We start from the raw sequence: 26,771 nt of genomic DNA, 5'->3' as shown, positions 1-26,771 counted from the left end.
ACCATCAGCATCATGTAGCAGTTCCTCATCACCTTTCAGCAGAAACTTGCTTCCAGTTGTAGTGAATTTGCTGTATATTCTTGAGACCCAGGCCTCCTCCAAAGACATGATGCTATAAAGAGATATAGAAATAATAGTAATAAAACAACATTCTCCGAATTATTTGGAGGAAATTTTTCTTACCTGCTCATGATAAGAATCATGAGACATTTATTTCCATGAGTTAAACAGTGTAGTTTTTGAATGTTTTAGAGTTGTTGTTAACATTAGAGTTTGTGAAGAAATAAGACCGTAAAGTAAGCACATCTGAACAGACATTTCTTGTTAACATCTTTGCATTTTTTTTTTTCTCCTAGACAGTGTAATGGAAAACACAGAAGAGTCAGAGTCAGAATCTGAATCTGAAATTAAGAGAAAAGTGCAACAAAAACGTCACTGCAACTCATTTCAGTCTGACTTGTCACTATCTTCAGCAAAAAAAGGCTTGACCCAGTTGAAGGTGGGCTAGATTTAAAAAACAAAACCATGTAAACTTTGGTTTAATTTTCAGTCTTTATGCATATTTTAAAAACCAATTTTGGAATAAGTCAGTACTCCAAACATCTGTAAGAGATAGGAGAAAGATTTAAACATTCTAAAAAATACATATATATAAAATATATATATGGTGATAAAGATATTCAACTGTTGATGCTTATTATGAAATACATGTTTTCTGAGTTAGACAAGTGCTATACAGGAAATCAGAAGAACCTGTGTTTAAATTGATTCTTGTTTATTTTTATAAGCCAGGAACGGATAACTTTGGTTTGCTGTCTGTGAAGTAGAGGATTAATGTTTTGTTATTTGGCAGAATTCATTAAAAAAAGAAAAAAATAATAATTCGGTACTCAGTAACTACAGAAGTATTACAAAGTTTCAAGAAGTTAAGAAGGTTTCTTTCTCACTGAAACCAGCAGACATGCAAATGGCATTTTCTTGCCTAAATGCAGGCAGCCAGAATTTTTTCTGAATGTCAGATGCAAGTTGTCTTGGAAATTCTTCTTTCCATGTTTCTTATTAGATTACTGTACAAGATTTTTAATGCACATGTTCAGATCTTGCTGCCTATCATAATATAACTTAGAAGGGGATCATGGTAAAAATTAAACAGATCTATGATTACTATATATAATCAGCTTTGTTTTCTCCTGTGTTTTAGTCACTCAGTCAACCTGTATTTCTTCATTGGAATGAAACACTTGACACTACTATTAGACATTTCAATTATATTACTGCTTTATTAACTAAATATATAATGTTACCGGATGTTTTGATTGGTGAGCTTTTCATCTACAGATGCACTGAACTTCACAATATTTAAATAAACACTCTATAAAATCAATATAACAAAACAGTTTTAAAAAAAAAAAATAAAACAACAACACAAACCTTAAAAGACATTGATGCTTAGTTTATGTTCCTTTAAAGAAGTGAAACAGTTGTTACATGTTGTGTCTTGTCAGGTAAGGGACAAAAGCGGGAAAATCTTGTAGGTTGAAAATGTTAATAAAATAAAATGAAATCTTGTCATGACCTTGATAAAGCAGTGTAGTGAAGTTTCATTCAGAGGATCTAAAAAACGTCATCTTTTAATGTGTAGAGGGTTTTGGGTTTTTTTTTTCGTTTTTTTTTTGTTTGTTTGTTTCAAGTTATGTGAATCAGCTCAGGAGAAGGGAGAGCAGCCTCATCGTTTGTGGATGGATTTTGATCTTTGTAGGCTGTCTTGCAGCAAATTCTGGGTCTAGCTGGAGGGCCGTATTCATGTAGAAGTGAAGTTTGTTTTCATACTATGCCTTCCTATTACAAAGCCATGGTAGTGAGCTCTAGAACCACTTGCCACACATGGGAAGAGCACACTAGAACTGTTCTAGATTAGCTAACCACATAGCTATAGTGAGCTGGTCTTCTGTGTCTCTGATGGAAAAAGTGATGGACTTGATTACATTGTTTCAGGGTCTTGATTTCATTTCTAAAACCACCAGACAGATTGTGCTTGTAAAAAGAATTTAATAATTACATTGTTTGCTTTTTGCTGTTTATGTCTTGGAAGTGTGTAGAGTTGAGAACGCTGAGTTCGTAAATGGAAACTTACTCCTTCTCAGACACAAGAGCTCTGTGCTTGTAGTAAAATTGTCAAACAGTAATCCTAAAAAGGGAATAGAACCTATCTTCTTTTTCCACAATGCGTTAGGAGAGATTGATAATGATGTGGCCTCACAAATTGTATCAAACAGGTTGATTTAAGTTAAACCCGTAATTCAGCAGGTGCCTAAATTTCATTTTACGTGAAGCTCACGAGATATGTCCTTAACTTTGTTTCTTGTGCTGCCCAATGCCAGCAAGTGCAAGAATTGTAGCGCAAAGCCAGATTAACCTTTACTCCAATACCTTAGGGTTGATTAGAGGATCCTAGAGGATCCCCTATGATTGCTGTTTGTAGATATGCCTATTAACACAATACGGCCTATTGTGTTAACTTGAGCCTTGTGTTTTGAGTAGGAGCATTACTTTTCAGCAATTTAACAGATACAGAGGAGGAGGAATTATAATAGACGTGTTAAGGAGAGAATTCTGTTGCTGTGAATTACAAGTTTGTGGATGAATATGGAAGTCAGAAAAAAATCTCACTGCAACTGATATTATTAGCAGAACTCTATTATTTTTTATGACAAACAGTGCTTTTTTAAAGGTTTTGTAGGCTTTTAAGACGTTTTATGCATCTGTCATGAACTTCTTTGTGACAGTGTGCTTTTTCATGAACCATTCATTGCCAGAGTATCTAAATGAATGGAACTTTTGAAAAATTAAGGAGTGTTAATTGTGGTTTCATGACAAGGAATTGTAAACAACCAACTACTTTTTAGGCAAAATACAAATGGTTTTCATCTTCTTACAGCATAACAGGTTGCACTTTGTAGTTATTAAAGATTTACAGAAGTTTTATGAGATGGAGGATTTTGTTTCGTATGTCCTTACTGGAAAAAAAAGCTGAAATTTTGCAAAAATTTTATGTTATAGACCTAGCTCAAAAGTTTATAATATTTGTTTTCTGGATGCTTTAATATTCAAGTTACAACACATACATACGTGTAGAAAATATCTACTTAAGTAGTTATTAATCTTGAAATAGAGTCCAACTAAAAAAAAAAAAAAGGAGTTTGCCCTTTTTAATCAGCCAAGGGTACCCCTACTATCAGAATGTAGGCTCTCAAGCCATAGAAGAGAATTGGATCTAAACTTTTGTTTTGTGGTTGAGGTAGAGGTCTGTATTTATTCTGTATTTTAAGATCTTTCACATATAATTGGTAGCTTCTGTTGAATGTTTTCATGTCTGATCGAAATACTTTGATGTGATTAGCAGTATTATTGTAAAAAGTAGATTCTGTGCACTGAAGCACAACACTTTTTCCCATGACTTGACATATTGTCCCTTCACTCAAACAATATGTCTGCTGTGAATTTTGTATTTTTTTCTGTTATTTTTTGCTCAGATATGTATAGCTTTGCTAAACTGCAGAAAAATTTTTAAAACATTTTTTCATACTAGAAATCATCCTAAATGATAGCATGTAACAGAATTTTAGTACTTGCTTTGTGCTTACTGTAATTGCTAACGTATCATGGACAGTTTTCATTTTGAACAAGAATTAAGTGCAAAATTTGCAAGTAGTATCTTTATTTTTTTTCAGATCGTTCAGTTACCGGTTGGGGTTTGTTTTTTTTTTCTCCTCTAGCTTTTGGAGCCAATTGAGTACTCTACTGATTGCCCAAATTGTGGGCGGGCAAATGAAAACCAGACCAAATGTCGACATTGTGAAAATTTGCAAAGAGTCTCCAGACAAGCTGGAACATTAAGTGAATCTGTGGGACCTTTATCACGTTCTTCAATACATCAGAACTCAGCGGGGCAAAAATCTTCAGGTACAGGGTTCAACACAAAGAAGTTTTATAGTTCTGCTGTTGGGAAAGGTCCAGCAGATATTCTACTGAGTAATGAAGTTGTAGGACATTCTCTGTTGCGACAGAATGGAAAAGTTGGTCTTCTAGCTGGGACAAAAAATGCTAAAATTACTGGAAACTTAAGACAGAGAAATACAAGACCATCAGAACTAAATGATCCAAGTAAGTACCATTTCATGAATACAGGGTATTATATACTGTATAATGAAGAAACGTTCCACGCAAGCTTACTTGCTGACTTTGTATGGAGTTCTTTTTGTGGGATTGTTCTTGGAGAAAGAGGGGCGTAACATACTTTTTTATGTCCTTTTCATACACTGAGGTACTCTCTGTGAAAGGTGAACACGGGGGGGGAAAAAAAAGTGTATATATATATATATGGTTTTTTTTTAAAGATGTAAATTTTACATTTTTTTAAAATGTATTCTTAGCAGAACTGTCGTCTGTTCTCACAAAGGAAATACCTCTGATATTTTTTTTCCCCCATATTTTGTTCTGAGCTACACATCTGAATACTACCTAGGTTTTCTCATTTATTTAAGTTTCATGCTTTCTAAAATTTTATTTTTTGTTGTTTTCACTGTGTGACTCAGAATAATAAGCAGATGGGAAATGGAATTTGGGAATCGTGGCTCTTGTTCTACGTTTAGTGTTGTAGGCTGTGTTATGTTACTGATTTGAGCAACTTAAATTGACTAAAGGAGTTATGACTTTTTTCTTTACATTGCCTATTTTACATAACCTTTTAAAAACTAAGCTTCCTAGAGAGAGGGTCTTAATGTTCACTGTTAGTTCTTTGTTAATACATGACATGAGTGATTTCATTTCTGTGTCTAGAAGGGGGTTGATGATATCTTTCTTGTATAGCTAACTGTGGGAAATAAAAAGTGAGGAAGAGAGCATCTGTGAGCAGATTCCAAAAAACTATCAGTAAAAGCATTATAAATAATGGTGAATGTGGACTGCTTTTTGTTACTGCAGGACAATTACATAAATTATTATTTAAACTATTGCTTGTAAAGAAATTTCTGTTACAGAAAAATGTAGTGGTTGAGAATTTAATATTTTCTGTTTAGTTGTTTTATCTAGTGATGATGATGAGGAGGAGGATAGTGGCAGCACTAGGAGAATGGAAAGCATTTCACCTCGTCCTGCAGATTCAGCCCGCTCCTCCCCAGCTCCTTCTACAGGAAAGGTGGAAGCAGCGTTAAAGGAAAACAGTTGTGGAATAGAACAGAGAATAGGTAGTATTACAACAGATACAGAAATTGCAGTCACACTACCAAGAAAAGCAAGAATGAAAGATCAGGTACTATTTCATGCTTTGTTTGAAGAAAACAAAAATCAAATAATAAATGAGAAGTGTGAAGGTTTGTCTTGCATTTTTGGAAGTTGGCTATATTTCATTGCTTTCCTTATTCACCAGCTCATCTACTAATATCTCTGCTTATACAGTATTGCAAACATAAGAAAATGTGCTGTTAACGTGGATGCTTCTGTGTTGAATGCTTGCTTTCTGAGACTGGACAGGTTATCTCTGAAACTCAGGGCCTTCTCAGCTTGCAGAAAAGTGTCAAAACTGTTTCCTGGTGAGACTTGGGACATGTAAAGTTAAACTTGAAAAGGAAAGGAAACATTTGGAACAATATTGGCCCTTTATAAATAAAATACTTTGACAACTGACCCAATTAACAGCACTTACTTTAAGGATTTCATGGTGAGGCTTTTTTTTTTTTTTGGTCGAGAACCACTGCAGGAATTGGATAAACAAAAACAAAAAATGTACCATGATCAGATTCCTTAAGTGCTGTCAAAGGGGACAGCTTTCATGGTATGTTTTAAAAAAAACAACAACAAACTACCTACCTCATAGTGAGACAGGAGGAAAATTAATTCCTTGTGACGATTGTTGAGTTAATTCTGCTGATTGAAATAATTCTTGGTTCTCTTGTCCAGTTTTTTTTTTTCCAGTTTCACTGTTGTGAGTTTGGTCCAATAAGAGTATCTGATTGGAATTGTGACTAAGATTCGAAATCTATACGTTTTTTTTTTCTGAACTGGAATGCTAGTAATATTGAAACCTTCAAGCAAGGTTGAGATTCAGAAGCCAATAGTCTAGTATCTTAACTGATGAAATGGTGTACATTTATGACGTGGTGCATAATCACAGTGTAAATCTGTGAGCCTCTGAGCCGGGTGAGGCTTAAAGCTTGGACAGTAAATAGTTCGGAATTTCTGTTGCTCTGGCATTATATGCTGGATTAAGTGAATGCACTGCATTGTGAAGGCATGATTGTCTCCCAGATGTTTTCCTTTCTATATTCATATTCCTGTCCACTACCCTTAAACAGCCGCTTGTTACATTAGAAATGTATTTCGTACTTGAGTGAATAGTAGCGAAGAGCATTATTTTTGTGAAACTTATCACAAACTTGTCTCAAGGAAACTGATAAGAGTACTGATACCAGAACACTTGCCAGTGTGATTGAAAAGAAAAGAAAATCCTTTAAGGTGGTTTATTTTTATAAGCAATCATTCTGTTTTGAAGAGAGTCCTTGAATGGAGTGCTAATTGGAAGATTTACTGTGTTACTGTTTGTCTTTGAGTTTTGAGCTTTTACAGTATTTTGGTACTCCAGTGGAAAAAATGGACAGCTATCTTCAATAAGAGTCTTTAATATTTGATTACAGGGATGTAGATCCTCTCCTCTCTGTCTTCTCACCTGTATTTAAATGAAGTATCCAAAAGAATATTATGAATTATGACCAAGATAGGTTAATGATTATAGGCTTTCAAGTAGTCCTCAAGATTTAGTCTTAATGGAGTATTAAGTCCCTTAAAATATTTTTCTGTGGCATTTGAATTGTATTTTTTATCCTAAAAGAATGTTTATTAATAGGCAGCTTAATGAAATAAGGAGATAGAGATCTAAGAGCAAAACAGCAAAACTGTTGTGCAGAAAATTCTTTAACAAAATGTATCAATTAAAGCAATACAACAAATAAATATATTCTCTTCTGATGGTTCTCAGACAGCTTTCTTATTTTCCTTTTTTTTTTTTTTGTTCCTGTTAGTTTTTCTTACGATTTCTCTTTTTGTAGTCAGTCAGCGCCTGGAGATTTTCTTGAGCTGGAGCCAAACTGCACATGGCCTTGTTTCAATGTTTAGTCTTCTAACCCAGGAGTCTGTCCTAAAAACACATTAGTGGTTCTTCAGAGTTCCTTTATGGTTTTTTGATTGTGTTTGTTTATTTATATTTCTTGAAAATTCTACTGCTAGTGTTTTATTGCACTGTACTTCAGTAATAAGTCAATGTTTTCAGTCACCAAAAGTCTATGCTAATAAAAAAATGAAAAAAATCTTCAGTATTTGAGGTGCTTACACAGCATTAGTGTATTTGTATAAATGAATTTAAATGTATTTAAAATAACCTGATTTTGCTGAGATATTCTGTATTTGAATATAAGTAAACCTAAATTATTCTTTGGCAGTTTTGGCAATTTTTATGACTTCAAAATTGTAGCAAAATATCTACAAGTGTAAACTTTTTTTTTTCTTAAGTTTTAAAGTACTGACATCTTCAAATGTTGCAAAAAGATTTTCTTTTTTTTAGGAGATTTCAAGCTTTTATATGTAATTTTGGTGGACTTACTGTAAACAGTCTTGTTGACAGCAGACAACTAGCCAAAAAAATCAGTCACTACTTTTAAACAGCTTGTTTTAGCAATAAATCTTAATGAAAAATTCTGAAACCTTGAACATTGCTTTTCAGTTTGGCAACATTGTGTCTAACACTCCAATAAAACGTCGTAAACTGATTTCTCAAGAAATTGTAACTGAGGCTGTGCCACCACTAACTTATCAAAATTCATGTGAAAGTGTCATTCTGAACTGTCGAAGTATACGAATAGGAACCCTACGAAGAATGGTAGTGGAACCAGTGATTGTGAGTAAACTTGTTATTTACAAACTTCCTTTCTGGTTTTGGGCATGTGTATTTTCATACTTGAACAGCTTACTGTTTTTTGCCTTTATCTGTGTAATAGCAAGTCTGTCTCTAGTTTCAAAGACTAAGGTTCCCACAGCCATTACATAGATACCGTTGTATAGTAATGTGTACTGTCTTGTTCTGGTATTGGAGAGAAACCTCATGTTTACAAAATCCCTTCCTTTCCTCTTACTATGTGTATTTGGGGGGAAGGCAATGTGTGAATTAGGGTACATTTGTTAAGAAAATAGAAGGCAATGGTTATTAAAAGCAAATAAATGTATAGGTTGGTGGAAGAACCATGTCTTTTTCTACATGTGTTTAATTTTGCTTCTGTAGAAAAATATATTTTGCTAACTTTGCATTCAGGAGAAGCTTCAAGGAGTCTTTGAATGCCAAGGGCATATAGTAGGCCACATGTGTGTTTCTTACCCAAGTATCTACACAAATAACAGATAACGGTACTCCTTTTCACTTCTTTACAAATATCTATTGTTTGATTCACTTGAATATTAATAGATGATATTGTCTTTGAGGGTTTTCTTTCTCCTTAGAGTTTATGGCATTTTTTCAGGTGCTTTGTTTTTTCAAAACTTTTGGAAATAAAGTATTTCATAGATGTTTTAAATTTTAAGACAGTATGACTGAAGGAGTAGTACCAAGTTGTAGAGAACATGCTTGATACATTCAGTTGTGATAAAATGTTTATCTTGGTATTGTATTTCATTTTACATTTGTATTTGAAAAAAATTATTGAAACCTCTGTAGTAACAGTTAAAAGACATTAACTCAGTTTTATTATGGAGAAGATATGAAATCTTACTATTGTGTTATCTTCCACAGTTTTGTCTGGATTATATCAAAATACGCTTAGAAAGTCAAGAAGGTGAGTGCTTCTCCCATTATGTTAATATTCAATATATACTTTTTAATTGACTTTATCAAAGGAATTAACAGGTGAATCACAATGAAATGTCAAATTTGGTTTTACTGTATATGTAACAAAATGTACTGGGTGTTGGTAGTCATCAGAACAAAAGAATCAAGAGTATAAATTTGGTCTGAGGTGCCTACTGAAGAAGAATCAGAATGATTTTACATTCTCTTCTTCCTACTGACAGAAATAAAATTCACAGATAGGAATTAGCAACTTGTGGTGTGTGTGCAAATTGGTCATTAGATCTTCCCCCTCAACTTGGTTGAAGAGCTTCAGTTTTACTGGTGGTGATGGGCGCAAAGGTCTTAATTAAAATGATTAACAAAAACCACAGGCAGGAAAATCCTTCCTTCTCTAAAACGTTAGCTGTATTTCAAATACGTAAAGTGAAAGCTAGATGGGTGCCTAATATCTTTCCTGTGTATATCTTCCTTTAAACATTCTTCTTCTCAAGCGTGTATGTTTCACGTTACTGAAAGAAATATGGTGATGTAGTTAAGGAGGTGAGCTAACAATTATTCCTCTTCCCTTTGTTTGAAAATGCTGTCCTACCTAAAATTGAAGTTTGTTTTTGTTATTTGTGAGGTAACCATCACTTTTTGTAACTGTTATGTCTCACAAGGCCTGCAAAAGTAAGTGTAGACTCTTCTCATTCAGGTGTTTGTTGCATCTAAAATCAGGTGCATAGGTACTTTTTTTTTTTTTTTTTCAGATGAACTTTTTTTCATATGTTAACAATTTACTGTTTTTCTGGCATTTCTCTCTATTTAATAGTCAATTAAATGCAGGACATTATTTTCCATAGGTGGTCAGATTTTTGTTATCTGCATACGTTTACTTTCTGGACAAAGATAAATTTACAAAGCATGTTTTACAAAGCTATCATAAAATGTGTCCTATCCACAGTTGCAGATTTAGATGGTCACTTTTCTTCCTCTGTTCTTCTGTGAAATAAGAACTAGGTTAAAGTTGGTGAGAAGAAAACAGTTTTAAAAATTTCTTACTTGCCAGGTGACATCAGAATTAAGTAGGTCTTTTAACAAACATCACTTGTGTTTCTTTCAGTTTTTTTAAAACTTTCTTTAGTGGTTAATGAACGCATTTGATCTCTTATTAAAATCAAGGGGGAAATGATCAAGGAAATCTTTGCATTTTGACTGGGTTGTGATACAGTTTCATAATTTTCTTCTAGAATCAGAGAGTGATGTCCGAGAGATAAACCTGAAAACTTCAGAACTTACTAAATGTGAATGGTGTAGTGTCAGAAAATTACCAGTAGTTTTTCTACAAACAGTACCATCAACCTGCAGTAGCCTGAGAGACCAGCTGAAAATGAGTAAAGATAATGTCTGGTACGAATGTAAAGGAGACAGTAAGTAAACCAATTTTAATTCACTGTTTCACTTCAAATTATCTTTTAATGTTTGGATCATGACTGAGTGCACTAAGAAGTAAAATTGGCATCGTTGTCTGGGGCAGATGTAGATTTTTCCTGATGGTATTGCCTTCCCTAGCTAACGGGGAGAACAGTTCAGAACAACTTGGCAAAATTACAGTTTTCTCATTGTCCAGATACATGCTAGTTTAGTTTAGTACTTTTTTCACTAATAGTTCTACTGAACCAAAGTGAAGCTGGTTTATTTAGTGTTTTTCTAGATGCCTTTATATCTTTTTGTTGACTTTGGTATGTGTACCTCTGTTTTCTGTTCTGTTTTCAGGCCACGATTTGAGTAGAAACTTCTGTATGGGTTTATTTGTGGTGTTGGTTTTTTGTGTCTTTTTTTCTAAAATGTAGACAAATACTTTGTAAAATAAGCATGTTGTCTTCACACGTCTTAAAATTAATTTCAGCGTAGTCCTTCTTGAGGGTCTAAAGTGTTTGTATACACTCTGTTTTTTAATTGGTGTAGAGTAATTTTCTCCTCAAGTAATTAGGCTTTTCTTAAGGTTAATTTTTGTGCTTATCTATACTTGTATGCGGCTTTATATAAGCATGATGCATTCAAATGCAAATGGAAGAAGAAAACCTTCAATAATGTCAGAGTTGTGTGCTTTCAACACAAAATACTGTTATAATGAGCTCTTCCATGTCTTATAAAAAGTTTAAGCTGTAAGGAGTGTTAAAATTACTCAAGTAATTGAAAAGCCTGCAGGGGATGATACAAACAGTCCTAGTAGCAGGCATTTGACCGCCAGGCAAACACAGGTGTCCACAAGTGAACAAAGGCAAAACTTCCTGACGTGGCTGGGGAAGAAATCTTTTCTTTAACCATCAGAGAGTGTGAGAGGGAGATAGACTGGTGGTGTGACTCTGCAAGAAAGACGCAGAGATTGCAACCCACAAACTGTAGTGGACCCTCTCCTTTGCCATAGTCAAACAGAGAGCCAACTTGAGAAGAGAGGAGGAATGGCAGCAGGTCACACCTCGGCAGTGCTGGCAATGCCCATCCCAACCTACTTCAGTTCCCCTGCTGCCTCTGTGTAACAGGTTTGAAGCCCTGAAACTGGAGGGTGAGGTGACTGAGAATGAGGTGGAAGTACTGCCTCCAAGCTTTTCTAAGAAGAGGTGGTCAGCTCCACACTTGATGACTGCATCCTCCAGTAAGGAAAGGAGGGTGACAGTCATAGGTGACTCCCTTCTAAAAGGAACTGAAGGCCCACTATGTCGGCCTGCCCCTACCCATAGGGAGGTGTGCTGCCTCCCTGGGACCTGGATCAGGGATATTTCTGGAAAACTCCCTAGTCTGATCTGCCCCTCTGATTATTACCCTCTGTTGATAATCCAGGCTGCAGTGATGGGTTCACGTGATGGGCAGGTTCTGCTTGACCAACCTAACCCTAACCCAACCTCCCCTACATGTTGGGGGATGAGCTGCTGGAAAGGAGCTCTGCGGAGAGGGACCTGGGTGTCCTGGTGGACGACAGGTTGGCCATGAGCCAGCAGTGTGCCCTTGTGGCCAAGAGGGCCAGTGGCATCCTGGGGTGCATTAAAAAGAGCGTGGCCAGCAGGTCGAGGGAGGTGATCCTCCCCCTCTACTCTGCCCTGGTAAGGCCTCATCTGGAGTCCTGCGTCCAGTTCTGGGCTCCCCAGTACAAAAAAGACAAGGATCTCTTGGAAAGAGTCCAGCGGAGGGCATAAAGATGGTGAAGGGCCTGGAGCATCTCTCCTATGAAGAAAGGCTGAGTGAACTGGGTCTGTTCAGCCTTGAGAAAAGAAGACTGAGAGGGGACCTGATCCAGGTCTATAAATATCTGATGTGTGGGGGGCAGAATGGTGAGGCTGGACTCTTTTCAGTGGTGAATTGAGACAGGACAAGGGGAAACAGCTGGAAACTGCAGCATAGGAAGTTCCGCACAAATGTGCGCAAGAACTTCTTTACAGTGAGGTGACAGAGCACTGGAACAGGCTGCCCAGGGAGGTGGTGGAGTCACTGACCTTGGAGGTGTTCAAGGTACATTTGGATTTTGTGTTGAGGGGCATGGTTTAGTGAGAACTGCTGGTGATAGGTGGATGGTTGGACTGGATGATCTTGAAGGTCTTTTCCAACTTTGGTGATTCTGTGATTTTTCCCTGTCTCAACCTTTCTTTCTCTACCACCCCAAGCTTTTTCCTCTGAGAGTATGGCTCTGAGCTATTTTCTCACACAGCAGCTTTGTAGTACTTGGTACTTATGAATACCTTGTGAGAACACAGTTGCTGTTTGCTTTCTCAATGATGAAATTATTTGAAGCTTGTATCTATAACCATGTAAGCAATAGCGAGTAGGTGCCTAGTTCACAAAATAAGACTTAGCAAAATCCAATTAGACACTTTAATTCGGAATGCAATGAATTCGGAGGCAGGCTGCTGAATAACATTTTCACAATGGTTTGCATGCTGAGTTAAGAATAGGAAATGGTTATGCAAGTGCCTGAAACTCCTCTGTTAGAGAAAAATAGGTCCCTGCAGTTAGCCAACTGCATGAGGCAGGAATTTGCAGCCTGAATACTATTCCTGTAACTGTGTGCCTAATTCATTCTTTTTAGAAAAAAGAGCTTACTGCCTTTTTATTTGTCAGATGATGGGAGCAGTTCTATGCAGTGGCTAATTGATCTCATTGCCCAACTTTCTGGTAAAGGGATAGGCCAAGCTGACCTGCTGAAGCTAAGCCACTGTTTCTCATTAGAGAGAGAGGTGGTATTTTGTTCCCAGAATATTCACCTGAGGTGGATAAGTTTGGGTTTGGTTATGTTACACGGCCTGAAAGCAGGGCTTTTCTGATTCTAGGCGGTAAGATCCCTTCTCGTGTGGAAAGATGTGAAGATTTTGATCAGTGACAGTTTAAATTCCTCTCATTCCTCTCCTTGTTCAGATGCATACTTTTTCTTCTCTTTTTTTTTTTCCTCTTGTGATTGAATCAAAGAACCTTAAGAGATTTCTGTTTCTATGGTAACTGAAATCTGATCAGGGAAAAATAAGTGTTTCTTTTGTGAAATTGCCATTATAGGCTTTTGTACTTTTTACATACTCAAATCATCTGTGGCCTGGAATCAGCAACAGTAATTTTGTTAGAACTTCTAATGTGTGGTGTACAGTTCTATATCCACTACTTGGAAAAACACCATGCTTTTTTTCCTCACTTACATCTGGAAAAAGCCATCTCAAAAATGTTGTTGTTGTTTGAGTTGTTCTCAGTGTATTTCTAAGCAGTGGTTTTGCATTTTGCATTCTATTTGTTTGCTACCTCCAGTTAAAATAGGATTTTTTTTTCCCAACTTGTCACTATTTCTGAGGATTTCTAGTATTGAGAACGCGAAAGCCTGTCTACACCTCTAAATCAGTTCTGTGTTTCCACAGATGAATGAATGTGCTTCTCTTGAGAAGTTAATGTGTGCTGCTTCCTATATGTAGAGGGAATTATGCTTCATATGTAATTTATGTAATTGTATTGAAAAGTATTGTAGGAACCATAGTAAGAAAAAAAAATTGTTCTCAGAGTTTATTCTCAATTAGCAGGCAACTTCTGATTTTGAAATAGGTTTTGGCTTTGCATTCGGTATGTCTCCTATGTGTAAGGCATAATGCTTAATATTCCTAAGGGCAGAAATTGAATATACTCATTTCAAATGTAAGTAGTAGGGTTTGCTGTCTGTCTGCAAACCTGTTTATTTCTGCATGTATGTGTTGTCAGCAGAGAGCATACGTGTGTTGTCTCATGGTTCTTTGACATCTGTTTATAAATGTGACACTTTACTTTGTTTCTAAATGAATAATTTTTTCTCTGCTTTTTCTTAGGTCAAGAAGAACAGTACATCATTTTAATTTTTGAAACTGGCCTTGATCCTCATGCAAACTCAATATTTGAAAAAATAATCACTGACATTGGTATTAGAAATAATATTTCTGACTTCTTCGTGAAAATTTCCTTTGAAGAAGCCAATGGCAGACTTGTTGCATTTACTAAATGCTTGGAAGACAATTCCAAAGGAAGCCCTTCTCATAGAGAAAACAAAATTAAAAATGTAATTGTATTTTTATTTTAGAACAAAGTTGTTATATCATTTGGATTACAAATACATTAAAGATATTGTGCTAGTCTCTAGGCAAATACCTCAAAAACTCCTGCTTGCTTTTTTTTTATGAAGACCATCATAGTAGTCTATAGTGGGTTATTAGGCTCTGGGAAATAGTCTGTGCATTCATAGTTGTTAGTGTGTTTAGTTTACTTGTAGGGTTGCACACTGATCCCCACATAATGTCATTTTAGAATGAATAAAGAATGAGAAACTTGTAGTATAATTTGAAATATAATTGTCTCCAAATTCATCTACTGGTAAAATACAGTGTTATTATGAGAATTAGCTTGTGGCGTTAACAGTTACATTTAATTAATACTTCATTTAAACAAAACTACATATTTAGGGAATTTGAAAGCTTTGTGGTTTTGCAAGAAATGAGTACAGGGATAACTGTAATATAATGTACCAGGGAAGGGGGAAAGAAACTGAAGTCCTTCTCAGAAGTAGTGGGTCTTACACCTCTGGACTTCCGAGGCTTTACTATTTTTTTTTTTTTTTTTTTTTTTTTTTTTTTTTTGATAAATTTGAGCATGATTTTCAAATTAATATTGGCTTTATTTTTATAAGGTTGCTCCTGACTCCAAAGTGCAGCCGCGAAATAAACAGTTACCATATTTTGATGATGAAGAAGAAATTGGAGAACCACATACAGTATTTATTGGTCCCATAGAAAAGTAAGATATTTTTATTTGCTTTGTGACTGTGTTTCTGGTTTTCTTTTCTGATCTTTCACATGAATTATTGAATGTATTTTTTCATTTCAGGCTGATAGTTTATCCGCCTCCTCCAGCTAAAGGTGGTATTTCTGTGACCAATGAAGACCTCCACTGTCTAAATGAAGGAGAATTTTTAAATGATGTTATTATTGATTTTTATTTAAAGTAAGTTTTATTTCAAATCCATACTTAGTATTCATTTCCTTAGAAAACTGAGAAATTCTGACATTAGAACTTTTTACGTCGTTTATTAACACTTGGTCGTCAACTGCCTGTAACTGATTTTACAGGTTGTTTTGTATTTTTAGTAGAAATTTTAGTTTGCTTGGTTTGTCATTCTTTTGACAGTGACATTGTTCTCACTTGGAATAATGGTTCCTTAAAATCTCTCTGCATCTGAAGTGGAATTTTAACTACCTTTTTAAGTGCACTTATGGGTTTTTTTTGTTTGTTTTTTCTCTCCCCAGAGTATTTGTGTTCCCTAGAACTTCATTTCTTCTGAATAACGTAACACATAAATTAATCTTTTTGTGTCAGTGATGCCACAGATGTTAGAAGCATATTAAGTTCATACATACTTGCCATGTTTACGTTGTGCATAAGGACTGTGTGTACAGTTTTGGTGATGAAGGGGGAAAGAATAGTATTGCAGCAGTCTGGGCTGTGTTCAGAGATTCAGTGGCTCATTTACAAAACACGGACCATTTCTAGATATGTATGTAAGAAACTCGTTGACAAATTGGTTTTCTGTCATAATATAAAAATAAACACAGCAGAACAGAGCAGAACAACTTTTTTCTGCTTTTTTTTAGCAGAGCACTTACTACCTTGAAATGCTGACACAGATAAGAACTCGTTAATGTACTGTGGTTAGTTAGCCCTGATACTGTTACAACTTTTTCACTTCTGTCAAGAGGCTGCAGCAATTTTGTGGGAGTTGTACTCTTGGCAGTCCATTTTACTCAAGTGATAAATTCAGTATGTTGACACCTCTGTAACTTTTTTTTAATTAGGTATTTGGTACTTGAGAAACTGAAAAAAGAAGATGCTGATAGAATACATGTGTTCAGTTCGTTCTTCTACAAACGCCTTAATCAAAGAGAAAGAAGAAATATTCATGAAACTTCAAGCCTCTCGTAAGTCTTTTGATAAGTCTGTATTACGAAGAGCTGAATGCTATGAAGATTACAGGAGATGAACTCCTTACAGACAGTATCGTGATACAAACAGAACTAGGAAACATCCAGACCTATAACAAATAGAAAATATACCTTGAAAATCCTTAGAAACTATGTGGAAGTTAATGTGAAAATACAAGAAAAGGTATTCTTTTGATGCAAATAAACCATTCCACAAATCACATTTGTGTTTCTTCTTTCAGAATACAACAAAAACGACATGGGCGAGTAAAAACGTGGACACGTCACGTTGACATTTTTGAGAAAGACTTCATTTTTGTTCCTCTTAATGAAGCGTAAGTAAACATTCCTTATTACTGAATACACATGCTAAAAGCTTAGGCTTTGCATTCTACAATAGAAAGGTGTGAAATAGATACAATAGAAATAGTGTGACATGAAATCAAAAATGAAGAGAATAAACTTCTCTTTCCAATGGTCTCACTCAATGAGCTGCAATAACAAAGAGCTGCATCCTGGGAAGGATGAATCTACAGAAGAATTAGCTTAAGAATGAGATGTGTGACTTGGCAATGAGTGAAGTGTGTCATTGTCCTTTGTTGTACACTTCAAGTTTCCAGTGAAATAATTAGTTCTTAAAGTTACAAGCTATTTTCTTTTTAAATCTAGGTTAATTGCTAATTTGTTTACTTAATTGGTACAGAAGGTATATGTTAAAGAATTTGCCCATATTCCAGGGTTTTGCAATAAATTCATTAATTAGGTGTGGTGAATCATTCAAATCAAAATGCATCCGTACTTCGCCTGTTGCTTTTGGAAGGCCATTTACTGTAATTGCCATTGACTTTTGATGGAATTTGGGCTTCATAGTCATCTAACTAACTTTTTAATATGTCAGACATGCATTTTAGCTACTGCTCTTTTTTCTAAAGCACATTCAAGTATGATTTCATCTGCATATAATATGTAGCTAGATTCCATTTTGTTAATTGGTATAGGAAATCAGAAAGCCTTCAGAAAATGTATAAATAGGATCAGTGTAGTACTTTCAATGCCACAATCCCTGAATTCCCTGCTGCTCCATTTCTGTTTGAGAGGCAAGTCAGTCAAGTCTGAAATGGCAAGAATGTAAGGAAGAAAGTGGGACAAAACTTACTTCCTATGTTATTGTGAGTTAGAAGATATTACTGTATTCGACCCTGAAAGTGTTACAATATCAGTTCTCTTCCTTGTAGTTCTGTGAAGGGTAAATAGGACAACAGAGTTGAGGTGATAGCATTACCATCTTTTTCTTCTCTTTTCTTCACGGGTGACAGGATTGTTTTTAACAATGGAAAGTGTCATATACAACAGGAGCATGTCACTGTTGAGTTACCTGCTTTTACCAGGAATTATGAAATTCTTGAAAACTTTATACAACCATAAAGCATAAACTCCGCGGCTTAATTCTTACTGTGATAAATATTCAAAAAGAAATAAGTTGTTATTCAAAGGAGAAAAAGATGGTTATAAACGGTGGTCAAACTGAAATAATACTTAGCACCTGTTCTCCACTAACTGCATCATATTAATATATTTGTTAGTGACTACTTACATGGAATGATCCTACCTTAACAGAAATCTCTGAAGGCTTGAGTAAAACCTGCTCAGAAAAGTGAACAGCTTGTACAGTCTATCTTTGATGACTGTGAGAAGCAGGATTCAGTTTTGTGTGTGCATGTGTATGCACAGCATTTTGTTTTCTTTTTACCAGATTTAAGGTTTAACAGCGCCAATGTAATTGCTAGTTAATAAAGTATTTTTTCTTTGCAGTGCCCACTGGTTTTTGGCTGTAATCTGTTTTCCTGGCTTAGAGAAACCCAAATATGAACCAAATCCACACTACCATGAAAATGCTGCAGCACAGATAAAATCTTCCTCTTCCGATGGAGAGAGCAACACACCATCTCCTTTACCAAATGAGTTGGATACACAAAACTCGCCTTCTAAATCCACAGCAAAGAAGACATTGACCAAAAAATACAATACAGCTTTAACTGATTCAAGCACTGAAACGCAGGACAGTGACTCTTCATGTTGTAGAAGAAGTCCTTGTAGGGTAAAAAGCGGTTTCAAAAAACTAAATCAAATAGACAGTGATGTGGAAGAACCTAATACTGTTGAATCGGCATGCCACAGACTGGACCATAGGACTCCAGATGAAAATGGTGTACAGGGTGAATTCACAACTGCTAGCCAATCTATGGGTATGTTATCATAAAATGGACTTACTTTAATGAAAAAATTGAAAGCTTCATATCTGTTCCTATATTTACAGTTGCGTAAACATTGAATGCTTATGTGACTCAAGTTGGACTGCTTGCAGTATAAGTAATTTATAGTCACTGTGTATAAATTGGTTTGTGGCTGTTGATTCAGTTCTCGCCGCATAAGACTGGAGATACGAGAGATGAATTTGTCAGTTATGTGACACTTTTTCATGCAGAATATTTTGTAAATGTCACTTGCTTTGAATCAGATGAAACTGGAATTGTTAAGAAAAAAAGTAGACCATTAACCCTCATAATGTATCTATGAGGGGCAGCTGAGTTAAGATGAACCTTAGTGTCTTCTAGCATTTGAGGTATGGTTAAGTTCTTTAATGTCCTGATGAAGGCATGTAGAAAGACTGAGAAGAAAATTTTAAACAAAAAAAAAAAAAACAGCAAAAAACATCAAGCTTCCGTGCTGCATTTAGAGAGACTTTCTCCATGCATCACTTCTTTAGAGGCTGTTACCAGTAGTTGCATTCATCTAGAGCAGCATTTGTACCAAAGTAAACAAAGTAACTGACATAATTTTAAGGACAAAATAAAGAACTGGGAAAATATTTTTCTCTGCTCACAGCAAGGTTTGGATCCTTGAGATGTGAAGTACAGAATATCTGATGGTGAGAAAACTTGTATGTCAGGCCTTGATAGCACTCCTACTGACTTAATTTACGTATAGTAAATAGTTGTTTAGTTTCTAGGACAAAGTCCAAAAAGGCTCTATCAATCATATGGCTCGTATCAATCTATTCTGTATACTGCAGACCACTGTAACTTCCATATCTTTGGGTATAAACCCTTTCCTACTTTCTAGTCAAAACTTATTCACAGATAGTTTATTCTTCTATGATAACATTGTCACTTCTAGAAGCTCTTTTTTGTTTTTGTGGGTAGGGAGAGGAGGAGCTGATCTTGCTTAAATTGATTTTTTTCATTACGTGCAATTGTCGCAGTATATGATATCACTACTGTACGTTAACTTACCTATCTTGGATGATGCTGTTGTTACTTGTCTGTCATTAGTGAGTATGTTCCTCATGAAATACGTTTTTCCTAGGATTATGGGTTTTCTTCCTTTTTAATGCCTGCATTGTATTGCTGCCTCACTGGTGGTCATTGTGTCAAAGACTAAAACACCTGGACTTCCTTTCCCAGCTAGGGCAGGTGATGTACCCATTGATTAATGCAGGCACTATTATTGGTCACTGTCATGGTTCAAGAGGGCGATTCAGTTTGAGATTGACACTAAGCATATGCTTAGGGAGCTAAATGTAGATGCACCGTGAACTTGAACTCCTGTTGCAGTCAGATGAAGATGGGGATGTAGATCTTGGATATTCTGTCCAGCCTTCTGCTGTTGCTCTTGACTCTGCCAAACCGCCCATATCTATGTGCTAGATATCTTAGGGTATCTCAAAAGGCAGCAGCTGCATCTTTGATAATATACTCAGTGAAACCAAGAGAGCTCTTCCTCTCACCCTTGAAACAGGCACAGAGTAGTTGTTCAGCTGAGTAGCTGCTCTGTATGTGGTCTTCACCATAGTTGCCTACTACAGGCGGCCTAAACATGCAAGTCTTGATCTCAAAATGCATTCTGGTGTTGGACTTGTAAGTCAGTAGGCATGAATGCCAAAATAATTTTGAAGAGACCATCCGAAATATTTATATTTTATTACTTAACTAACCCTCTTTTTATGATCAACATAGAAGGGTCATCCAATTCTTCTTTATATCGTCTGTGATTATTCTTGATACCAATTCTTATTTTTTAGGACTGTCAGCAGTGTGTCACTCCATTATATATGGCCTATTTTCTTCACCAAGGTCTATTCAAAGATAGCGAGTAAGATTAATTTCAAAGTTTGTCTCTATGGAAATCCACTAGTAACCTCATTCCAGTCTTCAACAAATGCAGATCTTCTGTGATTTTCTGTTAGCTAGTTCACTGTCCTATTTACTGTTCTTACAGAGATCTGGTTTTCTTTAGTAACTGATAGCATACTATTACTTCAGTGCCAAAAGAAACAACATTTTTAAGTTTGAGATGGTTTAGATACATTATACAGCTATGTTCTAGGAAAGGTTTTATTCTGAAGATACCAAGTTTTGCTGACATGAGATACACATTTATCACTTACATTCACTTAGTTCATTAGTTTTTCCTTCAACTTGTGTTCTGGGGACTTAAAAGGTGGTATGGGAAGACAGCGATGGCCTTTGCTGTGTTACTTGAAAGAAACTTCTCGCTTTTGGTTTATATACGTGAGTAAAATGCTGCTCTCCAGATGTATCACAGTCGTTGTGAGCAACTCTTAGGTAATTTAAAGTTATTTTGGCTGTCAGTGGTGATGTAGCATTTGATGTTTAAATACGCAATTCTACTGTCTGTGATTTGTACAGATGGATTGCACAAAATCAGGCTAAACTACAGTGAAGACTCAGCTGATGGTGGTAAATTAAATGAAGATGAGCTTATAGATTTTTCTGAAGACCAAGATAATCAGGTAAAATATTCAGCGGTTTTATTTAGGAAATGGAAAATATTGTGTTATGTTTTGAATGGGCAGTATCTATGTTGTAAATGTCTGTTGTCCAAAGCTAGATATCTTTACAAATGTCAAATCCAAAACACTGATTACTTTAAAAAAAAAAATTACAAATTAGCTGATAGAATAAAATTGTATATTCATTCCTTAAACTATCAGGAAACTGCTGTACTGATCCTACATTTAGTGCTGTGAGTCTTGTGCATAGCAACAGTATTACACAATGGTTTAAGTGGAAATTCTGGAAATGAGAAACTTTCTCATCTCCCCAGGGCCCATGTTTAGGTAGCAGACCGAAGAACAAGTTACTGTTATTTCGACTGCATGTTATGGACACAAACAGACATATTTATAGGATGATGTTACTCTGCTGTTCAGTCTACTTGATGCTTTTCTGAATCATGCTTAAGTAAATGGTTTTATAATTAGGCAGTGCTCTTGTTCATATTGGAAGACTTAGATTTTAGAGATGTGTAAAGTCCACAAAATCATTCAGTGTCCTTCATTGATTCAGTTGTGTGAGGCTATGACCATGTGATTCCATAGCCATATTGCTTATACAGTGTAAGTCCAATATGGAGAATGATGAGTAGGGTTCTTCGAAGCCGAAATAAATGGCATGTAGGCAGTGAAGAAAGCAATTATTCTTGATACCAATTCTTATTTCTTAGCTGTGTCAGCTGTGTTCCTTGAGAGGATGGTAAGATGCCAAGTTCCCAGGTTTCAGTGTAGCTTAGAATTCAGCTCGGGCTGAAGCTGTCACTGATACCTTTCCAAATGCACAAAGCAAGTATAGAAATGTTAAACCGGGACAGGTTGAATGCACCTTCATATCTGCCAAAAATGATGTTGAAGCTGCAACAGAAACAGATGGAATAGGAATTAGGCAGCTGTTGTCTAATGTGATAAAATCTTAATGGTGTAACATGAGGATTTCGGTCATAGGATCCTGCTTGTTAGTAAAGAAGCAAGTTCACCAGCCGTGCTGATATGGTAGTTTGTGGTTTTGAAAAGCATCTCTGGCCCTGAATGCAGTGGTCTGTGGTAGTAATAGTGAGCTCTGTAGAGTAGGAAATCAGCAATCAGTACTGAAATCAGAAGTTTAAAGAACATTCTCAGGTTTGTGGCATGTCAGTTTTGCAACATGCAGTTACATCGTTTTCCCTTCAGATTTCCCTTGCCTGGAGGACCAAGTTGGTGGATTCTGGAGCAGGAATCAGACTTTCTGAGTTCGTTGTAGATTTTGTCCCATTCCTTCTAGAAGATAGCATACATAAAATTGTCAGAAAAATTCCTAGTAATTATTAGGAAGAGAAAATACTTAAAATATGGATTATAACCTGAAGGGATGCACTGCTTTTAGGTCAGCACTGCTTAGAAAATGTCAGTAGCTGTTGGTTGTTGTTTGGTTTTTTTTTTTTTTCTAGTTTCAGTGATCATTACAAAAATAGCACTGTTCGCTCTGTGTCTTTCCAGCATGGATTTGAGAGAGACTAAAATACAGTAATACAAATATTGAATGGTTTTCAATGAAAGCTATTGCTTCTTTATCAAACTAGATTTTATTTGTCTTGAATAAAAATGGGAAGAACAGCAGTACTTCCTTTTTGAAACTGAAAAATAGTATGAACTTTAAAACACCTATAAATATGTTGCTTTTGTAGGAAGACAGTAGTGATGATGGTGGCCTTCCGGATGACAGCTGTAATTCAGAAATGGGACAGTGGCACCTAAAGCCTACTATCTGCAAACAGTAAGTAGTGAAACATTTTAAATGGTTATTAAGATGTCTGGCAAATTAAAATCTTATAAGTTTATGAAGTTTACTCAGTACAGGAAAGTGGGAATAATTTTTAGCATATGAAATGTGTATGTGGCATACCTGATGCATTGTAACAAAGGAGTAAAAATCCACCTTTGTTACCAGCTTTAAAAATATTTGATAGTGCTATGAACTTCCAATTATATTTGAGCTAAATTTTCCCATGCTGATGATGGATTATCAGTACGTAGTACTTTCCACCAAGTCACTATTTTAATCCAAATATGAACCTTCTGAAGATCTCTGACACTCAGATATGGCAAATCGTTAAGGGCACTTCAGTACTTCACTGTTACCATAGTTTTCAGTTTCTTCTATATGAAAAAGAAAATTCCTTTGACAAGGATTTCAATTCCACTCCCCATATTGTTCCCCCTCCTCAAAAAAAAAAAATTGGATCATGTGTTCTTAAGAGAATATTGCTGTCATAAATTTGTGTAAGTTTAAAATAATTTACACATAAAACCAACCTATTCATAAATACATACATATAATTAGCCTGAATGTACTAGTCTCCAATTTTCATAAAGAGCATATTCTGTGAATACTCATGTATATTATTGTTAGGAAAAAAAAAAAGAGCTTTGTGAAAAGTAATTTATATCTATCCCTTAAAATACGACTTACATCTAATGCTGAGATTCTGAGTTCTGGAATGAGTTTGCTCTGATGCATAAATCCAGCTGCTGCATGTAAGATGACTGATACAATTTAAGCATTACATGTCTACTGCCAAGGCTGTCTTTTAGACCGAGTGATGCAAGTCTACAAGAAAGCGTACAAACAGACTGAGTTCTAGACAGAGTGTTTGGTTAGTTGCATTATTTTTCTAAAGTCTTTCAAATACAGTGTGTGTGTTTTATAGGTAACTATCTGGTATGCATTTTAGATTCAGTAATTCAGTAATTGGAATCACTTCTTGAACAAATAAATCTAGTGTGTTTGTGGGTGCTATAGATGTTCTGTCTGTCCTCCTGCTGCTACTCCAGAAGGATGTCTGTGGGTTCTTTGCCTCTTTGCCTCTTGCAGATGTCCCAGATACCTTGTGTGTCTAAAATAGCACTAGACACCTCAGGGGCTTTTAGGTAACTAGATTTTGCCTGTAACCAGTGGCTTTGGTTTGACAGTGCTAGAATTCTCTGAGTTCTAAAGTTCTCTGTACTTGTGTATAAATCTAAAGATAACTCAGCTTTGCATTTAGCTATCCGTTAGGGGATTATAGCAGTACAGGCAAAACTTTAATAATATTTATAATAGAACTAGACTTGTTCAAGGTCATCCCACAAATAATTTTATTGCTAGCTGTTTAACGCTGTGTTTTCTGAGCTGCTGTGAAATAACTGTGTTCTCTCATAGGCCCTGCATTTTGCTTATGGATTCACTGAGGGGCCCTTCCCGGTCGAATGTCGTGAGAACACTAAGGGAGTAAGTTTTGTGTCTGTGATTTCTGCAAAATTCTGCAAGTGAAAAAAGTTTTAATTTTTACGGTCTTTTGTCATAGGTATTTAGAGGTAGAATGGGAGGTCAGGAAAGGCAATAAAAGAAGCTTTTCCAAAGAAGTCGTGAAAGGCTCCAACCCCAAAGTGCCACAACAAAACAACTTCAGTGATTGTGGAGTGTACATACTGCAGTATGTAGAGAGCTTTTTTGAGGTATGTGTATTTGTGTAGTTGCTTGTTTTGTCTCCTGCAACAATCAAGTGTGTCCTGCTAAAATTATTATAATTTTAAAAGGTTCTTTAGTGTAACTTTTACAGCTGTTTATTAGATTATGCGTTAGAAAATAATTTATATGTTAACATAATAAGAAATACTTTCAGGAATATAAACTAGTTACTGTTTTTAGTTGCACGTACACACCAGGTATTGAAAGTCATGGAATTTTCTGAGAAAACATTCAGAAAATATTTTGAAAGATTTCCTTTGTGTTGTTACAGTGCCTTTAGAATTACACAAAAAGGGTTCACATTTGAGTCCAAAAACTAAAATGAAGATGTGGTACAAAAAAGCTTGTTGTTTTTCACCTGAGAAAGATGACTGAATAAATTCATTAACGTAACAGAGCTAGTTTGGACTGTCTAAGCTTTCATGAAAGCATGAAAGCATGAAAGTCATTACAGTTAGAAGCGAAATCTTAATTCTCTTGAGGGAAATGGTTGAGCTTTTATTTACTTTAACTGTCTCAGCCTTCAAGTTGAAGCTCCTCTTAGAAGTGGAATGCAGAGCTCTGTCAGGTGTGGGCTGGGAGGAGAAACACAGTGACCGTGGTGCCTGAATGGGGCATTAAGCCTGCTTACCGTCCGTAGTGCTTTTGAGTACTGTTCCTACTCCTAGAAAACCGGTAACTTCTTTAGTCCTCAAACCCTCTCTTTGCTCATACCTTAATGAGAAAGCAGCAAGGCTTTCAGAGAGTATTTGTACAAAATGAAGCACAAACATTTAATACACTTTTGCCTTTCTTTAGAACTTAGAATTGCCCTAGAGAGCTTTCTCTTCTGTACCTAGGGTTTATGTGGAGCAACCCATTTGCAGAATCTTGCACCTTTCCTTCTTGCAAACCAGCTGTAGAATTAGGGCAGCTGGCTCTGTCTTGCCTGCTCCTGCAGGGTGAGGCAGCTGCATGTGCCCAGAGATGTGTCAGTGAGGAGCAGGGTGTTCTCAGCAGTGACCTGAATGGGGATGTAAAACCTACACCTGCTGAACGACGCTTGGCTATCTTACACTTACCGAATTAGTAATTTCAGCTTGTATTTGAAAAATTCTGTCAAGTCTCACGTGTTGTCAGCAGCTCTGCAAGCTGAGTTTTAGTGTGTAAAATGGGGTGTTTGTGGGTTGATTTAAGTTTAAACTTCATTTTAATGATAAGCATTGCAGCCACGACGCGTAGGGTTCTGTAAAGTCAAGGCTGGTTGGAGACGGCACGCGGTGGAAGCGGCTGCGCGCTGTCGGCTGCCCGCAGCCTGCCGGGCCTCCCGCCCTCAGTGCCGCTCGGCTCCGACGGCGGCCGCCTGGGGGCGCTGTGGTGCCGCGGCGGGGGCGGGCGCCATTGTGGCGGGGCGTGCTACTGCCGGTGGAGCCGCGGCGGGACTGCCGGGGGGGGGGGGAGGAAGGGCGGTGCTGCTGCTCCCAGTGTTGGGGCCTTTCGGTGAGCGCTGTGCTGTTGCATGCTGAAACTTGGTTTGTTATGACCTTGACTGTACATGTAGAAAGGATGCAAACCGTTCGTTTTTTCATGCTGAGGGCATGAGGCGGAGAAGAACGCCCATTTTCCCATTCTGGTTCTCTCCAGTCTCTTTAGGTCATAACTCGTCACTTTAATGTGCAAACCAACTTTCTTTTCAGAATCCTATTCTGAGTTTTGAGCTACCAATGAACTTAACAGACTGGTTTCCACGCCCACGGATGAAAACCAAAAGAGAAGAAATACGAAAAATCATCCTGAAGCTGCAGGAACAGCAGAACAAAGACAAGAAAGGACAGAAGGACCCAGCTGCAGCAGAAAGATCTTTGCAGGAAAAAACAGAACAACTTCTCAACAGCAGCTCAGACTGAATGTTGTATCTGTTGCATGTTAGCTCCACAATCAAAACTGAAATAGCGTTTTGTCTGCCCAGACTAAATAAAGATTTGACGTATTCTCTGCTCAAAGTTACTTGGGAATGTTTAATGCCTGTATAAATGTGTGTCATAAAATGATTTAATTTCCACAAAGATGTGTATTAAGTAAGCAAGTCTGTACATATGTTAATGAGGC

At 36.4% G+C, this 26,771-nt stretch overlaps 1 protein-coding gene across 1 annotated transcript in view; it reads left to right on the top strand.

The window, feature by feature from the left end:
- The window catches only part of SENP6 (SUMO specific peptidase 6), a gene marked incomplete at both ends in the record, with an annotated part of 66,736 nt that extends 40,167 nt beyond the window's left edge, over nt 1–26,569 (top strand). Inside the window, 17 exons of the mRNA XM_079550880.1 lie at nt 357–499; nt 3,777–4,164; nt 5,079–5,311; nt 7,775–7,948; nt 8,834–8,876; nt 10,120–10,299; nt 14,203–14,429; nt 15,054–15,160; nt 15,251–15,367; nt 16,216–16,338; nt 16,584–16,676; nt 18,154–18,587; nt 21,051–21,154; nt 22,861–22,949; nt 24,375–24,443; nt 24,520–24,670; nt 26,360–26,569. Of these exons, the coding sequence (XP_079407006.1) occupies nt 357–499; nt 3,777–4,164; nt 5,079–5,311; nt 7,775–7,948; nt 8,834–8,876; nt 10,120–10,299; nt 14,203–14,429; nt 15,054–15,160; nt 15,251–15,367; nt 16,216–16,338; nt 16,584–16,676; nt 18,154–18,587; nt 21,051–21,154; nt 22,861–22,949; nt 24,375–24,443; nt 24,520–24,670; nt 26,360–26,569 (2,885 nt within the window). The remainder of the gene's footprint in view (nt 1–356; nt 500–3,776; nt 4,165–5,078; nt 5,312–7,774; nt 7,949–8,833; nt 8,877–10,119; nt 10,300–14,202; nt 14,430–15,053; nt 15,161–15,250; nt 15,368–16,215; nt 16,339–16,583; nt 16,677–18,153; nt 18,588–21,050; nt 21,155–22,860; nt 22,950–24,374; nt 24,444–24,519; nt 24,671–26,359) is intronic.
- Between the last annotated feature and the right edge of the window lie 202 nt (nt 26,570–26,771).

The sequence above is a fragment of the Tetrao urogallus genome (assembly GCF_951394365.1).
Source record: "Tetrao urogallus genome assembly, chromosome: 2".
NCBI lineage: Eukaryota > Metazoa > Chordata > Aves > Galliformes > Phasianidae > Tetrao > Tetrao urogallus.
Note: the sequence above shows the minus strand (reverse complement) of the source record. Positions and strands in the feature narration are given on the sequence as shown.